General features: G+C 34.5%; 1 protein-coding gene across 4 annotated transcripts; it reads left to right on the forward strand.

Annotated features, from left to right (window-relative positions):
• Positions 1 to 3,180: 3,180 nt before the first annotated feature.
• LOC122046885 (outer envelope pore protein 37, chloroplastic-like) lies at positions 3,181 to 25,483 on the forward strand. Of its 4 annotated transcripts, none has more exons than XM_042607818.1 (7): positions 3,181 to 3,727; positions 4,586 to 4,732; positions 11,486 to 11,575; positions 11,952 to 12,122; positions 12,237 to 12,331; positions 24,827 to 24,920; positions 25,265 to 25,483. In XM_042607818.1, the coding sequence occupies exons 1-7, from the start codon at positions 3,272 to 3,274 to the stop codon at positions 25,394 to 25,396; spliced, it is 1,185 nt and encodes a 394-aa protein (XP_042463752.1). In that variant the 5' UTR covers positions 3,181 to 3,271; the 3' UTR covers positions 25,397 to 25,483. The 4 variants fall into 4 exon arrangements, with proteins under 4 accessions (XP_042463752.1, XP_042463754.1, XP_042463751.1 ...); XM_042607817.1 differs by having other exon boundaries at positions 3,184 to 3,727; positions 24,827 to 24,947; XM_042607820.1 differs by lacking the exon at positions 24,827 to 24,920.
• Positions 25,484 to 26,874: the final 1,391 nt, after the last annotated feature.

A 26,874-nucleotide genomic window follows, 5' to 3' on the forward strand; every position in this document is an offset into this window, starting at 1 on the left:
TTTGTCCAATATATAATAAACCTTTGAAAATCTATTGGTTGTTCATTCTGATACAACTCTGATTTGTTGACTAATTCTTTTAATTCCTCACATGATTTTACAGTGCATTTAGTTCTTCCAGGCACGCTCATCACAATGTTGAAGATATTATCGAATACATTTTTCTCAATATGCATGACATCTAAATTATGTCGAATAAGTAGATACTTCTAATATGATAACTTTAAAAAAAATACTCCTTTTATTCCAACCACACTTATACATCCTAACAATATATTTATTTATCTCATCAGAACCAGATTGAAAAACTGATATAAATCCATAATTGTCTATTTACTTAATGATTTATTCGCCTAAAGCATGGACTATTGGAAGAGGTTTTTTTTTACTACAACATTCTTTATTATTATTTTTATTTCACTTGAAAGAGTGATCAATATTGGAAAAAATTTATAGTAATTATCAAACTAAGATATCTGATTCTGTCATGCAGTATGAGCATGCTAATTTATCAGTCGTGCTCCATTCTGACAACATTGAGTATGCTGGAAAATCACTGATTGTCTATAATAATACAGTGTGCAATCTAAAATTAGTTTTACTTATAACATCATAAGTCACCGACCCTACATTGCATAATTTATTCAACTCGGTAATTAAAGGTTGCAAAAAATATCTATCTTCTCTTTGGGATTGGTCAGACTAGGAATAAACATAGTAAAGAATATAAATTCATCTTTCATGCACATCCATGGTGGTATATTGTATGGTGTTAATATAACTGGTCAGGATGAATATTATTACCCCGATTGACCAAATGACTACAATTCATCTACAGAAAGTCTTAATTTCACATTATATATTCAATTTCAAAAGAGAAAAAAAATACAATATCAAGATGTTTCCATATAGAGGAATCACAAGGATGACACATTATATCTCCTTTGTGCTCATGCTCATGATGACACATCATGTGGCAAGCTGTAGCAATCGATGCATACAAGCATTGAAGTCTAACAGTTAATGAAAAATAATACATCACTTTATAAGTAATTTTTTTCTTCTTCTTCCATAGTATGCGAGTACCATGCTTATAACGAGGGAGTGTACAATTTTTATATTCATTCAGCTCGTTGTCTTCATTCCTAAATATCATGTAGTTATTTATACAACAATCAATTTCTCATAGTCAAACCTAAACCTCTAATCAATTTTTTTATAATGTAAAAACTATTAGTCATTATGTTATCAGCGGGAAGCAACTCTGACATCAATTGACATATGTCATCCTAACATCTTTCTGAAAAATGATTTTCTGCTTTCATATTCAATAATCTTACAATAGCTGATAATTGGAAATGACCAGGGTGAATGTCTACCCACACTTCTCTTTCACTAGCATTTTACATTTCATATAGTTATTGATATTCAGATATTGATATTTCGTTGATATTAGACTGCAACATTCATCGCATCGTGAACCATTGATTACATTGCACTATCATTAGTTAATGATTCATGCATAATAAAAGTTGTGCTAGATAACGAACCACCAGAATGCCCAATTGGTTCATACAAATAAGACTCTTTGTGACAGTACCAATTGTAGTTATTGACACAAAATCATTTCTACATATATGTACTTTTACAATATTCTCATCACGGAAGGCTTTATTTATACATTTTGAATGATTACACAGACAACGTAACTCGACACCATTAATACATTTTGGATGACTCTTAGCGAAGCCGCTAGCACGCGGCTCTCAGCCGGCAAAGTCACCAGCACGCACCTGGTGGCAGGTGAAGCTGGCAGCATGCGGGTGGCAACAAGCGAAGCCGCTAACACGCGATTGGCTGCATGAAAAGTTGCTAGTACGCGGCTGGTGCTCTCCGAAGTCGTTAGCACGCGGCTAGCGGTCAAAGAAGGGAAGGGGGAGAGACGGACTTATCGAGATTCACCGACAGATCTAGGAGGAAACGAGTGCGAAGGGGAAAATTGGCTCCATGCCCTAATTTTATTGAGGATTACTAACATTAATTATATTATGTTGGTAACCTAGTGATCTCCCGACGGAATTTAAGTTTCATCGGTGGTTAATTTACCGATGGAATTAAAATTTCGTTGGTAAACTGTCGGTAGACACTAGGCAAAAAGCCTTACCATTAAAGTTTTTCTAACGAAAATCCAGTTCCATCGGAGTTTGCCAACGGAACTCTAATTTCATTGGAGAATATCGACGAAAATAATTTTTGTTGGAAATTTCATCAGCGTTCTGGCTAAATTTTATAGTAAGATCAATGAGAGAATTGATTGAAGTATCGAGTCTCAAATCTCGAGACTTCTTTTTTATATGTTTCATCTAGTCGACTCAAAAGCTGCTAGTTAATCTTTTCGGTGAACTGAATCTTCTATTAGGCGATTGGATTCTAGACTTTCCTTGCCTACTCCGATCCGATCGATCTCGTAAAATCTACTTTTCAATAAACTAAAATCTATCTAATCGATTAGTAGCATCATGATTAATGAAGAGGATAAAAAATAGTAGGATCATGATCATTACCATTAGACATGAATGAGTGCATCACATAAAATAGTATGTTCTAATTTGTTATTCCTTAATTACTTTTATTTCCGAAGTAAGAACGCTAATCAATGTGGGTACACCGCCTCTACCACATCCATCCCGATCCTATAAAAATTACTCAAATAATAATTAAAATTATTTCAATTTTATCAAAATTAATTAATTTGGTCCAAACTGATCAAAATTAATTAATTTGGTCCAAACTGTTCCAATACTATTTAACCACTTTTGATCAAAATTAACAAAATATTATTAGAATAATTTTAAAATGGTTATAATTGAAATATTTTTTTTAACCAAAATTACTATAATATATAATAATTTTGATCAAAATTAATATTAAAAAAATAATTAATCATGATTTTGATTAAAATTGCATGCTAAAATAAATATATAATTTTGAAATACGAAGTGTACTTTCATTTTTTTTTAAAAAAAATGGGATGTATAATAATAAAAGTAAAAGTTGCGTTTTTATTTCTTTATTTATTTATTTTTGTGGCTAATGGACATTCAAGAACACTGACAAATATTTCAGTAATAAATCGATAAATTTTGATGAAATTGAGATATTTCGAATTATTTGTCGAAAAGAATACAAAATCCAAAGCCTCTTTCTCCACACAATATACAAGATGGCTCCTAGCCCAGCCTCCCCTTAACATTCCTCGTTCTCTTCGCCAATGGCCGACTCTCTCCCTCCAAATGCTGGCCCTAATTTCCCCTCTTTCCTTCTTCCTCCACGTCCTCCGACGCTTCCTGCCTCGCCTCCGCCTCCACCTCCACCTCCACTTCCATCTCAGCCTCCGCCTCCATCATCAGCTCCTGGCCACGAGAGCCTGCCCATCGCTGGAGGCCACTCTTTCTCCCTCCGCCGTCCGGCTGTGCGGGTGACATCGGAGTTCGACAGCGACAGATCCGTATTTTTCCACAAGATCTCCTGCAAACTCTTCGACAGCCTCGCCAAGCTCAAGCTCACCTTCCAGAACGATCGCAACGGCGTGATCGCTTATCCGCAAATCGGTTTCATCACCAAGCACTTTGCTGCGCTTTACGACTTGGAGTCTCGTAATGCTCTGCTTAAGGGATTCTTCGACATTGGTGACGCTTTGCGGGTCCGCGCCACCCACGATACCAAGGTTCGCTTACCTCTTTTCCTTCTAATTTCCATGCTTACTCTGATTATTTTTTCTAAAATAATTGTTTTGTATTGGTTTGTCATTCTTAACGGTGCAAGATTCTAGGATTCAATTCATTGTGTGATCATTACCTAATTGACTTGATTGGAAGTTTTCTTGTATAATTCTCCCAAATGATTTGGATATAGCGAGTATGCCTAGTTCCTGATTATTTTTTGGGCAAGAGATTCCGACTTAAATTAAAATACCTCAGGACTCACACAGACCCTAACTATAAAAACTAAACCCGGATCAGAGAAACTTATCTTCAAACCTATTATTATGACTAATTTGCTTCATCACTTGCTTCCTACAAATGATGTATCATATCAGAACAATGTCCAATGAGAAACACAATGAAAACTAATCTACTAACCAGTATTACCAATTTTATGATGAAGCTTGCTATCTTGTTCTAATAATGCACTTTGTAGTTAGTGGAATTTCTTTTTTTTTTATTGCTCTGCAATATATTCACGTCTTGAACCTTTTGTACTTTCAAATAAACACACATGTATGATATGATTTTGTAAGTTGAATGAAGCTCTCCTGTTCCAGTTATGTTTAGTGATGTATGTGTAGTATTTGTTTTTCATTTTAGGTCTGGATTTCTCACACTTCCATTATTTTTCTCGCGCATGTTGAGATAACTTGTCATACTGTATAGTGTTTTTTTTTTATATCAAAGAATAAAATTCACTTTGTTTCTTATGCCATACTTTTTTTTAAAAAATTTATTTTTAGTATTATATGTTAAATTATTTGATAATAGGGAATATGTTGTCCTATCATTAGTTTATGAGATTGCTTATGTTTCAGACTGGACTTATTGGAGTGCCAAATTATTTCCATATAGGATTATCAGCAAAGTGTTTATCTGTCTCATGCACATACGAAAATAATAATTCTCTTCTTTCTTGCTTCAATTTTGGTAGTGTCTTCATATTCAAGTGTACCCAAAGAAAGGTGAGTGCTTTTCTCATCTCTCTTTATTATTTTTGGCAAATGTGGTAGTCTATCAAAAATATTCCGGCATTTAAAAGCAACAGCATGTTAACCAGTAGCGTAGTTTTTGTGGTCTTTTTTTTTTTCAATGTAATAGGTGTGGACTGTGATGAGGTGTTTGTCCTTTCTTGGTTTTGAAAAATAGATACTAAAAAAGGTGTGATGTTTATTTTGATCCATCACTGTTTAAAGTATTTAATCAAATTTCCATACCAACTTGTTGGTCAGTATATGATACTTAACACATAAATAAAATTTGCTTGTCTCTTTGAGAGTATTTCTCAAATTTAGGGAGACTTTTAAGAGTTACTCAGATGGCAGAGCATAAAAAATCCAGAGTCTTCTGGACAATTTCTTTTCATGATTGGATTTATATAGGGATGTCGCAAACAAAGTTGCTTGGAATTTGACTTGCAAAATAGCTGATTCTGAATGCTTGTGGATCTGGAGTTTGTGATTGATATACTCGTTTGGAGAGCTGAGGCAATTTGATGGAGCTATAGACAAGGAACCAACATAACCTTGGAGAGTTGATTTAAATAAGGTTATTGAAATTTTCAACAATAGATGCTTCTTGAGATACTTAAAATAAGATTTATGTTCCATAATGAATATGACATTTGTAAATAAAGGTTACATAAAATTTAATTGTCTTTTAGGAAGCTTAAAGATCTAAATATTTACAAGATAACAATGACTTGCCAAGGGATTCCATGTTTGTTAGGACAGAGACGGTAAATTAAAACATCTACATGTTTTTGTTGAACGAAAAAGTGAAAGGATGATAATATTGTGTAATAGTGGTGACATTTATTTATTTGTATATATTTATGAGTCTTGGAAGACAGTGTTTTACTGCTATTTTCCTTCTTTATTGTGTCATATCTGTTGTCATGTCTTGTAGATTGTTATATTTATACCTACATTATGCTAAGCCTTCCTAGTATTTGTTTTCTGCCCATTAGTGTTACCTCATATAATGATAGGTGTCATAAACATAAATGGAGGAGAGCATCAACTATTTTTTTGTGATCGTAAAGTACCTCTAAAACTTAAAGATTTCTTTACAAAACGACCGTTAGACCTGCTATGCCACATGAAATTGAATGTTGAGCTATGACATGAGCACATGAGCAGAAAATGAAAGTTGCAGAGATGAGGATGTTAAGGTGGATGTGCGGATATAAAAGGATGGACAAAATAAGAAATGAAAATATTAGAGAGAAAGTCGGGTTACACCTATCGAGGGAAAATTTCAGAAGACACGTTTAAGATGGTAGGGACATGTACTTAGAGGACCAATAAATGCTCGAGTTAGTTAGGCGGTGTATAACAAATGTCCATATCAAATAAGGAAAAGTAAAATAAAAAAAGACTTGGTTAGCAACAATAAAACAAGATAAAGTTTATTTAAATATAAATGATGATATAGTATGTGATAGAGTCCAATGACGTTGAAAGATCCATATAGCCCAATGACCTAATGGGATAATACTTGATTGTTATTGCATTTAATTACTATAAATACTTACTATTATATTAAACTAATATTTTAAAAATTAGAATCAAGTAAAAATCAATTTAGGATTAACTAAAGTCTAGATATAATGGTTAGGATTAAGTAAATTTAAATTAAATTGAATTTAATTTAACCGGTATAAGGTGGAAATTTTTTTCCCAGGTATTTGAGGAGGAAATGAATAAGAAAAAAATTTTAAAACAATTTTTTTCCATGTGTTTAAGGATGAAAGGAATAAATAAAGAAATTCAAATATGAGGAGGAAGGAGAAAGAATTAAGAGGGGGAAAAATAATTATTAAAAAAATAAAAAAGAAAAGAAATTAACAATTAAAAAAATAAAGAAAAAAAATTCAAAAAAAATTCAGCGACCTCGCCTCCATGTGAGGCTGCGAAGCTCTCGTGAGGCCTCTACACAACCGCGAGGCTTGAGTGAGGCCTCTGCGCAGTCGTGGGGCTCGCACGAGGCCTTTGTGAGGCCGCGGGGCCTCGCGGGGTTGTGCTAGTGTTGGTGTCATGCTGTTCGATAGGTGGAACGATAAATTCCATTTGTGTAGCTCGATACGACATGAAATTTTAAATATGATCACAATATCATTTAAGATTTCTCACTATTGAACCAATACTATAACTTCTCAAATAAACCAACTAAAATTACCGCCAACAAGTTCCTATAGTTGCGATTATTATCTATATAGATGCTGACCATGTTTTAGACTAATCCATTAGTTTAATAATATCACTTAGATGCCTTTTTATTTGTTTTCAAAGTCTTCTATGTTGCATAACATCCATGGTTTTAGTATCAATATTATTATCAAAAGATCTAAGTTTGGCCGTATCTCATTAGTTGATTGGTGGGAATGTAACGAGCAAAAAAAAAGGTGGAATAAATAGAAGAATTACAAGATAACAACGTTCATTTATTTAGTTAAATTACTTTAATCTAAGATTTAATTTAATAATTAAATTATTTGAAATGAGTTCTATTACTTCAAATAAATTATTTGAAATTAAACTAATCACAATTAATGGAATTATATTTAAATTATTTAAATTTAATAAATTAGTAAAATTATTAATTAACTTTTAATTAAATTAGTTAATGCATCATAATGATGATTATAAATGATGTCAAGTTTGTCAAAAAAAAGGTTCACATTGTGAATCATTTTAGTGAATTTTAAATGATGAATCATACTGCAAATTTGTATTTTAATTATAAAATATGTGGAAAAGATCCCAACCTTATTCTAATTTTTATATCCTAAAATATAAAATAATATAATATCTTATTTAATAGATTAATATATAATTAATCATCATAATGGATACTTCATTTCATTCTATGTATGATCGAAATGAAATGGCAAGACATCTTATCACCAACTTCTTTTGAGAATAGAGCTATCATTATTGATAACCCTTATCAACTTTGAGTTTTGAGGGCATCCATGTTATTGAAGACAGGAAGACCATGAGACATTATATGAGGAGAATAAAAGGTAGGTGGCTTCAATTTGTCAAGACTTTGTAATTCTTGACTCTATGTTCACTAGCATTAAGTCTCAGGACAATTATTCTTGTCAATCACACTTAAGAATTGTTTATTCTAATTCATATATATATATATATATATATATATAGAGAGAGAGAGAGAGAGAGAGAGAGAGAGAGAGTCTTGATACGCTACTTACTTTATGGTGCTCACCTTGTGAGCACCATGTGTAATTTTTTTAATAATTTCTTTAGCTTTAATATTATAACCCAAACCTTAAATCCTAAATTCTAAACCCTAAGCTCTAAAAAAATAAAGAGAAAAACTATACTTGGTGCTCATAAGATGGACACCATAAGGAAGTAGGGTAACATTCTTTTATATATATATATATGGTAAAAAAATAGTGAATCACATTTATTGAATTTGGAAAAAGTAAAATATTATATTGTCTTCTTAATGAAATAACCACGAATTACATGTGATATTATGATAAATTTCTAAATCTAAAACTAATTGTCAGACTAAGCCATTGCACGATAATTCTATCAATCTAAAAGCTCTAACATTTTCCTTGAACTAGATTATAAATACTTGTTAACTATATAAATATATACATTGCCCCATTTCCTAGTGTGTCAAACTTTTGGAATAAATGGCTAACCAATTGACTTTAACATTGTAGGCCATTTTGTGTTAAAAGAATATCTAATCAGTCCATGTGTTGGGATTGATCCAATTAAGTCAAGCATCACACCCATGTATGAAGGGGAGTATTGATAATATAAATATATTAATTCACCCTTTTTTAATAACTCAAGCTTTTGGGATATATGGTTAGCTAATTAACTTTAATAAAACGATTTAAAATTTTCTTATCACATGAACAAAAATGTAGAGTAAGACATGGTCATAATAAAACAAAAACATAATATTGACATCCAATTAAAATGAAACAAGTTACCAAAACACCTAACTAACAATCCCTTTGCCCTTGGATTAATATACACTCTTCCTCCTTAAATTAACACATTGACAAAGAGAGAATTAGCCGAGTGCCTGCCCTTCTCCATGTGCTATTCAACTGTCTAAGGCTTGTAGCCACCTGTGATTCACCTTTTTTGTGTTGGCCTGGGGTCGGGCTGATGGAGGCGCTGGAGGCGAGCGAATTGCCTTTTGCCACCATTGGCAAAGGGAGAAACCATAAAGAGATAAAGCATGAAGTGCAAACATAAATATGATAAAAAATTTAGGTTGAAATATTTCATAATTTATGCGATAAAATAGAGTTAACTAGGTTCCCTAAAAGGTTTGTTACTTTTCTAAAAAAGTCTGCTGGAGTTTTTATTGGGATAATTTGATTTATTTTAGAAAAGTTTGTTATTTTATGAGAAATAAGTCATTATCATTTTATAAAGGGATTAGGATATGTTATATTGGATAAGTTATGAGTTAATATAATTTTTAATTTTCATCATGGTATCATGGTTTATAGTTAGAAGGGGAGCCTTGCCGCAATAGTAAAGTTATTGCTTTGTGACCAAAAGGTCATGGGTTCGAATCCTGGAAATAGTCTCTTGCAAAAAGCAGGGCAAGGCTGCATACAATAGATTCTTCCCCATGACCCCGCATGGCGGGAGCTTCGTGCACCAGGCTGTCTTTTTTTTTTTTTATCATGGCTTATGGTTCATTGGTCTTGATTTTTTATTAATTCATTTTATACTCTTCGTGCAATTATATCTCTAAATTCTTCGAATCATCTCTTAATTTGTGTTATCTGATTTGTTGTTGCCACCTATATACCTTTATCCACTCTTATCAAATTGCTTAATCTCATTATTAAATTTCAAAATTAATTTCGTACATAATCACCATCTCAATGTCACCATAGAATTTCTCTCTTCTATTATTTTCTTTATCCCAACAAAATCTCTCATTTCTTTTTGCTCCAACAAAAGCTCGAACTACGTGGTACCTTCTCTATATCATCACTTTAATCTCCGACTCTACCTTTGATCTTTCAACAACATGCTTCCCTTCTACTTGAGATCCTCGACACTTTTGACATCACACACCCCAGCTATTGCATGCCCTCTATTGTGCCTTTCCTGCTCTAGAGCGCCATCGCCTGAACAACCTTTGCCACCTAACCGAAGACCCTCATGCCTCCAAATCAACATTGACCGGTGCTGTCGCTACTGGTCTTCATTGCCTTTCTCTCTTGAAGCCAATGTGAGAGCATTGGATTGACATCAATTTTGACATCACCCATCCACTGTTACTCCTGCAGTCCATGCTACTAATGTTGTTGCTGCCACGCTACCCTCTTCCTTCTTCTTGCAGCAAAGGCACCACTCCATCACTTGCCGTGACTGCGTGCAAAGCTCACCTCCAACACCACTCTTTGCTGTCGGAGGAAAGCCTCGTGTCCTTTTGTTGCCACTTGCCATCTATGTTGGCCTTTCGCTGTTAAATCCTATCTACTAAGAATTTCAATATAACCCACTTTTGCATCTGTTAATTTCTCATAAATGCCACTATTTGATAGTATCCATACGTGAAACTCCTTTCCTAGGGTATCTATTTCATCACCTCAACAGATATCTGGCTTAGTTTTTCAAATCATTTTCTAGAATTTTCCTTAACATGATAACATTTATTTAAATATAGATGGGGATGAGTGTTATTTATTATTTCTTCAATCATTAATTTTTTGATACCAATATATTTTCTTGTTTATATTAAAGTGCTTAGGTAGGAGCATAGGACGTTAGTGTTAATATTATTAAAATAGGATCACACTCAACTTTAAAATTATAAAGATACTAAAAATGTTTTAAATGGATTCAAAGCAATAGGGTACAAAAATACAAGATATGGTAAACAATGATCAAGAAGAGGGTAGAGGTATCTTATTGAGGAGGATGAACAAGAATAGCGGAGAAGAATAGTTTATAAAAAAATATTTTAATATTTCGAATAAATCTTTAAAAAAAAATTAAGAATACATGAGGAAAAAGAAACGAGAAGAGGAACGTAGAGAAGATATGGAAGAACATTCTATAAAAATGAGTGGAAAATGACCCATGTTGGGTGGATAGAGACTTTGGAGGAATATACCTTTCCTTATTTGTTACAGTGTCAATGTGAGTGATTGTATAATTCATACTTGAGTGTGGCAATTCATTATAGTTACTTTGTGTGACTAAACAGGTAAGCATTGTTAGATACTCTGGTTTTTGAAAATTTGGGTTTGATCAAACATCCTAGTGCAGATTAAGGATATGAGATGACATGTTGCTCGACAAAGTTTCTGTTCTTCATTGAACAGGCAAGCTGAAAAATGTTTAGACATTTTTTCTCATTGTCTTTGCATCGTAATATGAGAAAAAAAATAATAAAAAAGCAATAAGATACCTCTCTGGTATCTGAAACAAATGATTCTATGTCTGGAAACAATCAAACAAGATAAAAAATACTGTCGCTATTAAATTCTTTTTTATTGGACATAAGGCATTGCTAAAAATATGCTCATATGGTGCTTAAGCAGATCCCAGGGTGTGAACAGATAAATGCTTCTTTTCAACGAGTATATTATTTTTCAGAGTTGTATTTTATTTAATATAAAATGTGGTCTTCTGATTCAAAACAACATAGTTCTTTGCAGTGTCCCTTCTTACTTTCAACTTTTCTCTCAGGAGCAACAAGGAGAAATTGCAATTATAACAAACTTGTTTAACCCATCATATAAATTGGAGGTGGCTTCACCTGTTCCATCAGTTGGTCTGGTAAGTTTGTATAAAAAAATATGATAGTTGAAGTTTGCTCACTTACATTAGTGCAGTGAGGCGAAGCTTAATTAATTTTCTCTTGATGTGAAATATACATATATTTTTTCGATGGCATCAGTTTCTATTGGATGGAGGATTATGCCAAATCTCAAAAGCCAGTTATTGTAGCTTAAAACTATGTCAAAGCCCCAATGAATGACTTTGAGATGACTAAGGCCCATCTGTAGCTCCAGTAGTTCTGCTAATGCAGAATTCTGGGACATGATGGAGTTCAGCTGCCTTATTGAGGATGCTGACTTCTTTCACTTACATTCCTTAGTTTGCTGATATATTTGAGATCGATGAGTTGATTAACTACAAATTACATCTGCAGCCAAGAGCAACTGTCTGTTTTCCCCTTGGTGAAGTGTCAGTGGAGGAGAAGAAAGACCAGGAAGCTGAGAAAGTGCTGTCTATAAGTGGAGTTCTCAAAGGTTACCTAATGAATGGAGTGTGTACTGCATTATACCAGAATGAGGAGCTGAATCTAAGTTATCGTTACAAGGTGATATATCCTATATCTTTGTTTTTGCAATGTTTTTTTGACTAATGATGGTACCTTTTCACTTGGAGAACATTTTATAACTAATAATAGTTTAGTTAATTTTTATGTTTGTAGGATGAAAATATGTCTTTCATACCAAGTATCTCTCTACCATCACAAGCACTCTCCTTTGCATTAAAGCGCCGTTTTAATCCCTCAGACAAGATGAGGTTAGCAATTTATTCTAACTTCCTATATTGTATACTAGCTATTGCATTTTCCTTTCAACTAAGACAAATGCAACTTATTTGTTATGAAGTTGAGTTAATCTTTATCATAGAGTGGAAGTGAATGCCCATGAATCTTTTCCCATGACACTTTTACTTTTGCTAATCTTTCTGTTGGTACAATCGATTTTGATGTTAGACAAGTTAGAACATGTATTTGATAAGCTTGTGACAAGTGTATGTAGGATCACAACAAGAGGAAGCTTTGCAGATCAAGGGTGATCAAATGTTTGGCAAGAGGAAGTTCTAAAGATCAAGGGTGATTGGATATTGGATAAGAGGAAGTCTTAGTAGTTCAAGGGTGATTAGATATCTAACAAGATGTTATGGTAGGTCAAGGTTGATTAAAGGCTCGGGAAGGCGAAAAAGACTTCCAACAAAGGTTCTCGAGAAAACAAAGGTCATGCTAAAGGAGAAGGGTATTCTCCAATTGTTACATGGATTTTATTTGTGCAATGATGAGAGTGAGAGCACATGTAAAATAGGTAATCGAGGGCTAGATTAGGGTCGCGGATGAAAGCCTCAGAAGTGGCTTAGTTAATGCTTTAGTCATTGAATTGTGATTACTAATTGATTGATAGTCGAGTCAACTTACTAGACTACCAGACCTTATTACTATTGGCCGGTTAACTAAGTGGTCAACTGATTAATTGAGTTGATTGAGACTGGGTGGTAAACTGATTAATTGAGTTGATTGAGTGGACTCAGGAGGGTAATCTGTTCATGGTCTTTGTTGAATAGACAACCATCAACTCATTAGATTCAACTAATTCATTATAATAAAATGGCTAGTTATTATAACAACCATTTTTATAAGCTATTGCTGAAGATAGTTGACTAATGGGTTCTGAGTGGACTAATGGACACATAATCAGTTATAACATAATGGTTAATGTAGGATTGTGAGCACGCTAGAGAGGGAGTGAATAGCGTGTTCAATTTTTGAGATGATAGTAATTAAAAACAGAGTAATTATTAAAATGCAATGGGAATAAACTAAGTATATGAACTGCAAACACAGAAATAATACCACGCAAGACAAAGACAAATCGTTTAACGTGGTTCAACTTTCCTCTTGGGTTCCTACTCCACGATTTATGATCCGTTAGGTGGATCACTTTCGAAATCTCTCAAATAATTCTCCTTTCCGGATCTCTTTTGAAGGTGGAGAAACCTCTTAACAAGACAATAGTTAATATATCAAATAGCAAGTAAATAAGTATTAGGCTACAATAAAAATACCAAATGACGAATGATGTTGCCTATGAAATTTGAAAGAGCACTTACGAGCAACATAACAGCATGACAATTTTGAATGTGTAAATGAAGTTGACATGACACATTTTCAATCGCTTGGAAACTCTTCTAGTCTCTCGGACTATGCTGACTTAGTTGCTGATCTGATTGACTAGAAGTTCGGGTTTAGGTGACACAACAACTTCTGGTCGCTAGGATGCCTTCTGGGTGCCTGGAGCAAGGTCAACTCTATCCCTTGACTGCCTCCATCATGCCATTGGATTTGGACTTTGGGTTACTCGGGCATTAAGGTCGTCGCCACCTCTTCTGGTCGCCAGAGAGTCCAGTCAGATTGATCTTCTTATGCGACTTGATTGATCAAACTCATTGATGCTTTAGGTCGCCCCGGACGTCTTCCGGTCACCTGGATCAAAATCTTTCTTTTTGCATCGCAAGATTAGTCCACAAGTATATTCTAACATTTGGACAACAATTGTTGCCACTTCGAAACACAAAGCAATTTCTCCGTTAGGTTTGCACCTAGTTATTAAGACTACCCTCGACCCCAGACGGATGAAGCACTCCTCACCACTTTGTGTCAAAAAGTCTCGTTTAGCTTACCTGTCGCGTACCTCCAAGAGTTACTTTGCTAAGTGTCTACTCCAACTGCTTGCTGACCTACTAAGACTTTCACTACTTCTGATGTCTGTGACGTTTGGTCACAGAGTTAAGTCAACCTACTTGTCAGATGTCTAGTCTCCTTGAGCTATATGGCCTACTAGGGTTTTCCTTCTACTTGGTTTTTGGTCTACTAGGTTTTCCTTCTGCTTGGATTTTGGTCTGCTAGGTTTTCCTTCTGCTTGAATTTTGGTCACCAGTTCTGGTACATGGACCAAATAGTAAAATGCAAGTAAAAGTTCCTAGATTCATGAAGATATAGAACAACATATAAGTTATCATGCTTGCATATCCATTATTTTAGTCTCCAACAATTATTCCAATAATTACATATCCGATTTGACCGATGGATGAATATGCAAGCATACGTTTCATGCTTATTTGAATAATAACAATGAGATTCCCCAATAATTATGCTTAGAATAGCTAGGATTTTAGAAGAAGATGTCATTCATTTGATGAGAAATAAAAAGGAATATCGAAAATTCGCGTGGTTGAAGCTGAAGCAACTACTTTCGAAGTAACAAAAAGAAAAACAACGTAAGTAGGAGAGTCAAAGTAGAAAGAGGACTCCACACTTCTTTCTCATTCCAAACTGTGCATGAGACTTTCATCGACCTACTAAGTCTTCTTGCTTCTGTATGCTTGACAAACTTATTAGATCTGCAAAACAGTTTACTTTAAACTTCCTTGCTATATATCAAAGCGCGGGTTTGATGTAGTGCTCTTTGCACTAACAGTCCTCCCTTTTTCATGTATGGAAATCAGCTTAAAAGTTAGAAACATGATGTTTTGTAAAACACTTCTCCCCCTTGAATATGATATTTTTGTTCTTCTTTTTCCTTAACTCTTTTAACTTCAAAACTCTTTTCTTCTCCTTTAAAACTTTTATTTTTCTTCCCTTTTTACATACATAAAAAATGAGTTCATTGGAAGGAAGAAAGAAAACATGATATTAAAAGTTTTTATAAATTTTTAAAAAATTCAAAAAATAACCTTATTTTCAATCAAGTTTGCAAAATTAGGATTTTCAAAATCAAGCTAATTTTTTTAATACACCTTTTTAAAGAAATTCTATTTTCTCTTATGCATGCAATGAATATAAAGTTAAATTAATTTAGAGCATTTATAACTAAACAATAGTCAAATTAAGCATATATTAATATAACTAAAGTCATATAATGTCAACAAGTCAAAATAAAGTAAATTCAAAGTAAAAAAAGTTGACCATAGTTAAACAAAATTGACATAGTCAATTAATATTTTAACTAGTGAGATTAAGTCAAGACCAGTCAAACAACAGTCAAAATAAAATACTAAAGACAACTAGCTTTTCACCAACTCGAATTAATCTGAATTTATCGTTTTACTGGTTTGGGTGTTCGGGAGCATTCCGGGTGACTTGAAGGTTCAACATTTAGTTAATTTTAATTTAAATTCTAACTAAAGTTATCAAGTCTTAAGTTTATAAGTCATTTGCGTTGGTTTTGGTTGACGAAAGTCCTAATTTAAAAAGTTAACTAAGTTAATCAATCAAAAATATTCTTTAAATAAAAACATAGATTTTTGAAAATCATTTAAAAATCCTTTGACATGCCAAACAAGTGTTTCCAACTTAAATGTCTATGAGACATGAGCTTTCAACGAGTTGGTCACCTAACCGATCAATTTGTAACCTTGGTTTATATTGATGCATGGACATAAGGATGGAACCAAGGTTTGGCCCTAGCATCTCACGCCCATGGCTCAATATACAAACAGTTAAGCTAAAGTGTTTGTGAGATGTGAAGACTATTTAGATCTATAGGTGATGTGCGTAAATATTATGATAGTTTATGCATGCTTTTACGCACATTCGCTTACTTTATACGTACATATCCTTTGTATGATGACCTCTTTTATCATGTATTCATCATATATACTTTTTTGTACGGATATCTGCTCTTTGTTTGGTTTTGTATTGATAGGGACAACTTTCGGATCGAAAACAGTGTTTGTCGACGCACTGGAGTGAACCAGAGAACACGGCCGTGCAAACCTTGTACGGCCGTCTAGCTAAACAGAAGGGAAGATGTGCACGGCCGTGCAGCCCTTGCACGACCGTGCAGCCAAACCAGAGGCGGATCAGAACACACGGTCGTGCAACCCTACACGATCGTGCACCCCATGATTGAGGCCAAGCAGCACACGACCGTGTAACCCTGCACGACCGTGCAACCCTGCACGGCCGTGTAACCCTGCACCGAGCCCCAGCATCACACGACCGTGCCAATTGGCACGGCCTTGCAGCGCATCCAGAGCCCAGTCAGGGTCGTCGCGCCGTGCCCTAGCCTATAAAAGGGGATTTAACCCCTTTTTCGAGGGGGGAGAGCCGGGAGGCGAGCCGTCAAGAGGAGATTCATTCTGGTGCTGTTCCACGCCGTCCAGGACATTGATCCAGCGACCTTCCATCACCACCTCAACTCCAAAAGCAAATGATTGGATCCGAAGATCACTCATCGTCATTGGATAAGCATACTTCTTTCTCTCTTCGTTTTTGAGGATTGTATGTTTAGATTCACCATGTCTTCGGGTTCTTCTCTAGCGTCTATGGAGTAGAGTCTTTGTTCTAGGACGAGGGAGTAATTGTGGATTGGTTTTGATGTAAAACTCATATTACGTTTATATTCATTGGATGATTTCGCTTGCTTTGTTTCGATTCTTTGATCTCTTTATCGTGTTGATTGATTGTGCAAGAATTGTCAACCTCGTAGAGGGAATATCTTAGATTATACACCCGAGGGGCCCTAGTGACAGGGGTAATCCGTTCACGGACATCTAGGGTACTTCCTCGAAAGGAGAGGCGACTCCTTCACAAGGAAGTAAGAGACCAAACCTAGCTTCTTAATTCTATCCTTGATAACATTAGTAAGAGTCATGTCCTTGCGATCTACCGGGGCGCCCTAGTGACAGGGGTTAACCGTAACAGGATTTCGTAGGGATTGTCTTTGTCTGGTGCTCAAAGATAGTTGCTTTAGCTTCCGGCGAATGCATGCCGATGGACAATGAGTATAGGATAGTATGAGAAACATCAATGTCACCACAATGAAATCGAACTCCTAGAACTCTTCATTAACCAGGTTGATTTCCTCTCGTTGCTAGTTCTCATTCCCCGCTTTCCGATCTCTTTTCTTAGATTACTTACAACCATTGATAGTGTAGTTAATCCTAAGTGTGCCATCACTAGTGCTTATAACCAGTCCTTGTGGGTTCGACAATCTTTTATATTACTGACGACGAATCCGTGCACTTGCGGAATCGTAACAATAGGTTCATATAATCTATGGTGGATCCTAAGCTAAGTTCGTTTTTTTAAAATGTAAACAAGTATATATAATAATTAACATATGAAAGCATCCTAGTTAAACTCCTCTAAGGTGAAGATTTGCTTCTTTTTATTTTTCAAAATTTTCAATGTGAACTTTTCCAATATAGACTTTAACTTGCCAACTTGAGTCTGCAAGATAGAGCTCTCTTCCTCAAGCTGTGAGTTGAGGTTCCACCTTGAACCTTTTTAGTTGAAGAGTCAAAGTTAGTCTCCCTCTTAAGGTCTTTGACCTCCTTAAGAAGGGACTTGACTCTGGACTTAAACTTAGTTAAAGTTTTAGATAAATAGGCAATTGCAGCATAACATTTTTCAATTAGGGGATCTGTCATCTCATCAGTAGACTCATATGAGTCACTGATGAAATCTTGATTGTGCGAGTTGGATTTCGATTTTGACTTGAGCTCGGACTCTGACTCGAACTTTGAAGCTTCTTCTATAGCCATCGATGCCATGAAGTTAGTCTAATTCGGAGGAGGGCTCATCCCAAGTTGCCTTGAGTGCCTTCTTTATCCTTTTCTTTTTTTGGCTTGCCTAAATCCTTTGACTCCTTTAGAAGACGACATTCCGACTTGTAGTGCCCTTTCTTGTTACATTTGAAGCATCTGATATTTGCTTTGTTGACTTGATCCTTCTTTTGCATTTCTCTTTTTACCACCCTTCTAGAAAAATTCTTCCTTATTATCTTTTTCACGATATTTGTGATTTCTGAAGATGGATATTCTTCATCGGTTTAGGGTTCAGACTCGTACTTTGATTCGGTTTCGACCTTTGGTTTGGACTTGGACTTTGATTTTGACTTGACTCCATTAGATTTTTATGCAATCAAAGACATACTTTTCTTTCGATGATCAAGTATACTCATATAGTTCAAAATCACAAAATAATTCATCTAATTTAATTGAAGACAAGTCTTTAGACATTTTATACACATCTACTATATATGTCCATAAAGTAGTCCTTGGAAATATTTTGAGTTTGTACTTGTTAGATTTTGGTTCTCGATTTACTCTTCGATTGCATGGATGCCGTTGAGGATTTCTTTGAATCTTCCATGGAGTTTGCTCATTGATTCACATTCTTTCATTTTAATAGTTACAACTATATTTAAAAGTAAGTCTCTTTGACGGTTCTTGAGTTAGCTGATCCTTTATGCTCCTGTAGCTTCTTTGCATTGTTGAATCATCCAACCTTACCGAGCTACTCTTGAGTTAGACCGCAATGAAGAGTAGTAGTGGTCCTTGCATTTGCTTGAGCCTTCTTGATGTCGTTGGTCCATGACTCAAATCCTGCTAGTTCACCATTTGCATCTCTTGGCGGGTTAAAGCCGACTTTGTATAATTCTCAATTTCACATTTTAGATAGTACTTCATTCTACTCTTGCAATAGGAAAGTTGTTGCTATTGAAAAGAGGACGATGAGAACTACTATAACCGTTGTGCAAATCCATAAGGCAAAAATTCTCCAAGGCTTTGAAAGATCTTGGGTAAGTAGCATAAGTATAAATAGCAACACAAGTGTTGATTGTTTAGGTTAGATTCAAGTTTAGGTTAGGTTTGGGTTAGGCTAGGGTTTGGTTTAGGCTAGGGCTTAGTTTTTGATTAAGAATTAGAATTAGGGTTTAACCCAATTCAAAACGCAATCACGACCGTAGGTTAAATTCAAAAGTAGCTTTGGGTTCGCTAAGCGATTGTTTTTAGAATTAGCTTTTAGGTTGTGGCAAGATGCATGGGCTTTTCTTAAAGTAGCCATGTGCCATAGACAAAGCTATTTCAAAATAACACACCCAAAAGATTGAATATTAACTTCAATTGATTACACGAGGTAGAATTTCTCTAATTATCTAGCCTAGACATGCATTAATAGAGCTTCCCTAACGTACTATCAGTTTAACCTACTCTGATACCAATTATATGATTGCGAGCACATTAGACGATGAGAGGAGGGGGAGGGGGGATGAATAACATGTTCAATTTTTGAGATGATAGCAATTGAAAAGGAGTAATAACTTAAATACACAAAAATAAACTAGGTGTATGAATTGTAGCTGAAATATATAAAAACAAAAATAATACCACACAAGATAAAGACAAATCATTTAACATGGTTTGACTTTCCCGCGGGTTCCTACTCCATAGCGTATGACCTGTTAGGTGGATCACTCAAAATTCCTCAAATAACTTTTTCTTTTCAGATCTTTTTTGGAAGTGAAGAAACCTCTTACAAGACAAGATAGTTAATAGATCAAATAATAAGTAAATAAGAATTCGATGACAATAAAAATACCAAATGACGAACAAAGTTGCCTATAGAACTTGAAACAACATTTGCGAGCAACGTAATAGAATGATGATTTAGAAACGTGTAAATCAATTTCTATGTATGGAACAAGAACTTTGGTCTTCCTTTTATAGATGGTTGACTGTCGATTTGACACATTTCTAGTCGTTTGGAAACTCTTCCAATCGCTCAGACCATGCTGACCTGATTGCTGATATGATCCACGTGAAGTTTGTATCTAGCTGACATAGTGACTTCTTGTCGCTTGGATGCCTTTCAGGCACCTGGAGCAAGTAGGGGCAGAGCTTACATGGGTCTAGAAAAAAATGGACAAAAATCAAAAGGGTGCCCCAAATTACAAGAAACATTAGGTGAACCGTGAGAGCCCTTTTTCAAAAAAAAAAAAAAAAAAAAAAAATCAATAGGCCCTCCCATAATTTTATCTTATCTTGAAAGTACCCCTGGATCGAACGCTATTGTAGAAGCTACCGAATAACTTCTTCAATGTGTAGAAGCTACCAGGTGGCTTTTACAACGTGTTTAAAGTGAGTTTATGATTTAAGAATTTGGGTTTATACCGTGTAGAAGCTACCAAGTAGTTACTACGTGTAGAAGCTATCCAGCTACAATGTGTTTAGGGTGAGTTTAGGATTTAGAGTTTAGGGTTGTAGCAGCTACACAATAGCTTCTACAACTGTTTTAAAGTGATTTTGATGAATTTAAATAATTTTGATCAAGTTGGTAAATAGTATTCTGATATAATAGTATTCGGAAATCTTAAATCCTAATTCATAAACCCTAAACTCCCTAAGCATGTTGTAGTAGCTACCCAGTAGCTTCTACACGGTATAAATTCTAAATTCTAAATCATAAATTCACCCTAAACACGTTGTAGCAGCGATCAAAGGATATTTTTAGATAAAATCATGGGAGAGACGCCCATTTGACTTTTTTTTTTTTTAAAACGGCGCCCTTTTGAAAATTAAATTTGGGACGCCCTTTTGATTTTTGCCTTAAATAAATTGAGGGAAAGCATTGCTAATGCGTTTAATTGGTTGGTGGTTAATCTTCATGGAGATGGAGGGAAGCATGTAGCTAGCAGGGGTATATGTAGGATTGGAGGGGAAGGTGAGATCAAATGAATTAAATATAACAATTATATTAAATTGAGTAGGATTGGCGTAGTTAGTTCTTAAGTTTGGCAAAGTTACTTAGGATGGGTCATGCTATAAGCTTTGTGACGTTTCGATATGTAACAACAGAAGCAGGCAGTGCATGCCTTGATGGGCATGTGAATCAATCGAGGAGAGAAGTTAGCGAAGACTAACAAAGTTTTGAAGCAAACATCATCAGTTTTTACTTAGGTTATTTTTTATACTTGTTAGAAGTTTTATTTAAATATACAATATTTTATAACTCTATAGAAATGATAATTTTGTAATTTTTTATACCATAAGTAACAAATATGCATCACTATCTTGTTGATTTATTTTATGTTATTATTGATATGTAACTTCAACAGTTAAATGATCGTTTCTAGGTACGAAGTTACTCCTTTGTGTAACTTGTTTGTGTCCACAAAACTCATTTTTGACTTTTGACGGAAAAATTTTTGATGCAAGTGGTTGAGTTTTATCCATAAAATTTCTCAAGATTTGATATCCTCGTACTTGATGATCAAGTTAAAATTTATATATGTGATATGCGTTCTAGCAAAGCATTTTATTGAAAGGCCTTGGTGATCTTTCAGAGAAATTACCAATTGATTTATAGGCTTTTGATATTGATATTAATTATACCGGTTGCGATTATGACTGTAGAGAGAGTGTTTTCTGCTATGAGAATTGTAAAAGATAAGTTGCGCAATCGAATGAAGAAGAATGAATCTTTGGGGATAATTTACATATACTTATATGGAACATTGGCCTCGGCGAGGCCACCGGTGAGAGATCAGTAGCGAAGGTGACGATGCGACGGCGACAACAACTTGAGTGCGAGGGGAGGCGGCAGCAGAATCGCGCATCGTGACGTGTGAGAAGAAAAGGTAGGGTTTTTAAAAAACTTATAATTAAAATTTAAAATCGTTAGTGTATATATATATATATATATAAATATAAAATTTCTAATTAATTATTATATATTATATAAATTATTAATTAATTAAATAAATGGATAATTAATTAATATAATTATATTATATAATTTTATTTTTTTGTAAAAAATATAAAAAAATTAAAGTAAAAAAAATATAATTTATATAATATATAGTTATATAATTTAAAATAATTTTAAAATCGAACTTTCAATTATTTTTATAAATTAAAAATATATTAAAATTTTATAAAAATATTTAAAATAATTTTAAAAATTGATAAATAATTTTAAAATTTTATAAATAACACATCACCCATGGGTGATTTTCTGCGCAAGGCGCCTCCCATGCAGACAGCTGGCCTGGCTAAAATTCTCTCTCTCTCTATATAAACTATGATATTTAATATAGATTATTTAGAATATTTATAAACTATAATTATATAAATATATATTATATAATTAAATAAATTAAAATTTTATATAATTATTATATATAAATTAGGATTTTTTTGTTAATTTATATAATTATTATAGATAATATATATATATATATATATATATATATATTTTATCTTAGAATAAGAGATTTAGAACCATAAATATTAAAGAAAATACTTTAAATTACCTATCCTTTATTTTGGAAGTTTTGATAAATGTATGCTATCAAGTTATATAAAATTAATATATAACTTATTTTTAAATTATATATATATATATATAGTATCGAAATTGTATCGGCACAGCATGATACGATACAGAAACTGCATCGTTTTGGTCTAGGACCGAAACCTAGGCACGGGTCGAGATTTTAAACCTTGGTCTACACTGAATTAAGATTCTAGCTCCGCACTTAGTAGCAAGGTCAGCTCTATTCCTTGACTGCTTCCATCAAATCACTGGATTTGGACTTTGGTTCGCTCGGAAGCCTTCCGGTTGCTCGGACATTAAGGTCATCTAGATCTCTTCCGATCGTCTGGAAGTCGGAGCAGATTGGATTTTTTTGCCCGCTTGGTTTGATCAAACTCATCACTACTTTAGATCGCTGGGATCGCTGGGATCTCTTCCAATCGCCTGGATCACCAAGTTGCTCTTTCCTAAAGGTTAGTCCATAAGTATGTTCTAACATTGGGACAACAACTGTTGCCCACCTTAACTTGGAAACAAAAAGCGGTTTCTCCATCAAGTTCCCCTGAAGGATGAAGCATTTCTCATCACTTTCTGTGTCAGAAAATCTCTCACAGCTTACTTGCTTGGTACGCCAGGATTTACATTACCAAGTGTCTGGTCTAACCTGCTCACCTACTTCCACTACTTTTGATATTGGTCACTTGATCTATTTGCCCAATGTTAGTCTCTTTGATCCGTCTGGACTTTTCCTACCTAATGTCTGGTCACACCTGACCTACTAAGTCTTCTTATCAAGTTTTCTGTACCTGCACGCTTAGCAAATATATTAGATTGATAAAATAGTCTAACTTTAAACTTCCTTGTCATATATCAAAATATTGGTTCAATGTGGTGCTTTGTGCACCAACACTTAATTCATTATAATAGTTGTTTCTAGAAGCTACTATTGAAAGTAGTTAACTGATAGCTACAGGGAGTTGACTGAAATGACGAGTAGCGTCATTGAGCACCAGTGATCAGTTGGCTGAAGTTGAGGAGCAATCACTTGATTACAGGGTAGATTGGATGATTCTGGAGGATTCTTGGAACCTTAGGAGAGACTTATAAATTCAGAGCATGTTGGCTACGAAAAACATTCAACTCACAAGTTATTTTGTTAAATTCTTTACTCTCAAACTCTTCTCTACTTGTACCTTTCTTTCATACTTTTATAACTAATGCATGGTAAGAAGTTTCTCCACCTTCAGAGGATTTTCGAGAAGGAGAAAGCAGTGAAATTAGTGAAGTGACCTGCTGAAAGATTAAAGGCTGTGGAGTAGGAGCTTGGGGGTAGTCGAAACTCATATATAATTGAGTTAGCATTGTCTCTTTCTCAGTTCCTTTTGTGCATTTCTTTTGTTGTGTATTGCATTTAGTTATCTTGTTATAAAATAATTTTTCTTGCTGCATCTGAGTTTGTTAAAGCTAATCACCCCCTCTAGCTTCTTTCGATCCTACACCTTCTGCACTTTTAAAATATGCAATTGACTCTAAACATTAGTCGGATTTTCAATATAGAGAGTTGCTACCTTATTGGGAGACACATGAGTTTGGTAAGTTTTTTTTAATCTTTTTTGTTTCCTTTTTTGGCAAGATTTGGAATTGATATAGAGGATGGCAGTTGCCTGACAGATTTGGGTTGTGCCCAGCACAGCCAGATAGGGGCACAACACTATGGTTTTATGATATGCAAGATTTTTTTATTGTCTCGAGTCTATGTCGATTGATGACCATCTAGAATTTTCCTACTATTGTCCTGTGCTTGAAAGATGAAGTGCATAAAATATATGACAAGTTAATGTGTCATTAACTTTCTCATGTGCCATTGATACATGATAAAAAATGCCTTGATCTTCTTCAGGATTGGAAATAGCCTACATATGTTTTAAAAAATGTGGTAGTATATGTTTAAGGTAATGTTGATCTTTATGCACAAAATCTATAAAATAAATTCATGTAGTACCCAAATTGCTGAGACTTTGATCTCCTCATTGACTTAATTATTTTTGCCTCTTTTTTCTTCTCTCAAAATTCTTGCTATTTTCCAATATTGTCTGCCTTTTCAATTAGGACTGCAAAAATTTGTTTGAGTAAATTTTATCTATATTTTCTTCCTTCAGTTATTGGTACCACTTTGACTCTAACGATTGGAGCATCGTGTATAAGCACACTGTTGGCAAGGATCTGAAGTTTAAAACTGGTTATGACTCAGAGGTGCGACTTGGATGGGCATCTTTTTGGGTAGGCTTCAATTTACGACTGCATAATTTACAGACTGCATCTTAGAGTAGTAAATGATAACTAGAGTTATCTATGGAAAATTTAGTTGTTATTAGTCACAAAAATGACGGACGGTTATACAAGTACAGTTATCATCCATCCTCATCCAGTAGTGCTTGTTCTGTTGACATCTCACAGCAAGTGATGATAGGATTTTTCTTAAAGGAAAGTATAAGTTTTCATGTAAAATTAAAATTTAAAATTTATTTCACGCATGGAGTAGTTGTACTGTATTAGTTGACTTGGAAAATAATTATTATTGGGATATTCCTGTGAAGGTTGGGGATGAAGATGGCAATGCCAAGGCAGCACCAATGAAGATGAAAGTCCAGTTCATGGTCCAAGTACCGCAGGATGATATCAGTAACTCAGTTTTGTTGTTTCGGGTTAAGAAAAGGTGGGACTTCTAGTCGTGTTTTGTCTCGTAGTAAAGTGGTGTCTTCAACACATTGTTGTGTACGTTATTCCTCATAATTAAAGATCATTAGTTTCAATAATTTCAGTTTTTGGTTTCTTATGATAATATCAAGTTTGTGATACGGGAGTGTTTTGGGCGGTAAACTAAACAGACATTGGTGAGCTTATCCGGTAGTCGACTTGATGGAAAGTTTGCTACACAAAAGGAACATGGCTAAGACTAGATCTCTTAAAGATGCATCAAAGGTTTTTTTTTTCTTTATTTATATCCAAAATAGATCAACCTAGTGAAATTAATTTCTTTTTTTTTTCTTTAGGAGTGAAACTTAATTATTCAGTTATAATTAAATGTCGAAGTTGTTATAATTAAATAACAATTAAGGCGAGGTTAACAACATAGAAGTGCTGAACTAGTTCTAAATATTTAGGTATATATACTCACCTTAGATAAGTACTTTGCTTTCACAAGCATTGTATAAGCATCTGAGGAGCTTGGTTGGATTATTTTGGTGTGCTTTGACATTTTTCTCTAGTGTGCGCAGGTTGACTCATACTGTTCGAGTTAGATTATGAAACACAGATCATCTCATCATCAACATTGTCAACTGTTTTCTAACACGTCCTTTTGGTATCCTTGGTGGGAAATTTATTGAATTAAATGAAGACTAGAGTACAAGAAGAATCAATCTTGAAATCCTGAGTCTTCCACAATCATATTACAAATCCCTATAGTACGAAGCCAACAAACTAGCAGAGGCTGAATTCCTATTGTCAATAGCTGCCAAGTCAATATTTAAAAGGAGTTGATAGAAACACTCAATTTTCTCACAGCCGTATTAAGAGAAATAATAAAAGGAATGAGATAATTGTGGGGAAAAGAAATGCTGACCTAACTACATGATTTAAGGAGGTTGTGGAGGATTGTGTGGACTACTACTAGTCATTTGATCAGAACGGTTGCTTCTAGGGCAAACTTTCAAGTGGAATGATGAAATCACGAAGGCCCTATTCAGCATCGTTGATTAGAAAGCCTCAGGACTAGATGACTATGGTACAAATTTTTTTATGCAGGCATGGACTATGGCACACTAGGAATTCAAGGCTGCCATCATGAAATTCTTTACCAATGGTAGACTCCTCAGGAATCACACATTAGTATCTTTGGTGCTGAGATCAATACATGCCAGCAATATTTGGGATTACAGATGAATCTAATATTGCACAATATTCTACAAGGTCATTGTAAGGATAGCAGATGAGGCATTGCACCTAGCACAGGTAGCTTTTGTGACCGGAAGGTCCATTGTTAACAACATACATCGTGCACAAGAGCTCCTTAAGAAGTACTCAAGGAAGAGAATCTCACCATGACGCATATTAAAAATTGACCTCTTGAAAGCCTTTGATCCAGTGTATTGGGGTTTCCTACAAGAGATGCTCATAGGGGCTTGGCTTCCCATTGAGATTTGCA

Source organism: Zingiber officinale, chromosome 2B (genome assembly GCF_018446385.1).
Source record: "Zingiber officinale cultivar Zhangliang chromosome 2B, Zo_v1.1, whole genome shotgun sequence".
Classification (NCBI taxonomy): domain Eukaryota; kingdom Viridiplantae; phylum Streptophyta; class Magnoliopsida; order Zingiberales; family Zingiberaceae; genus Zingiber; species Zingiber officinale.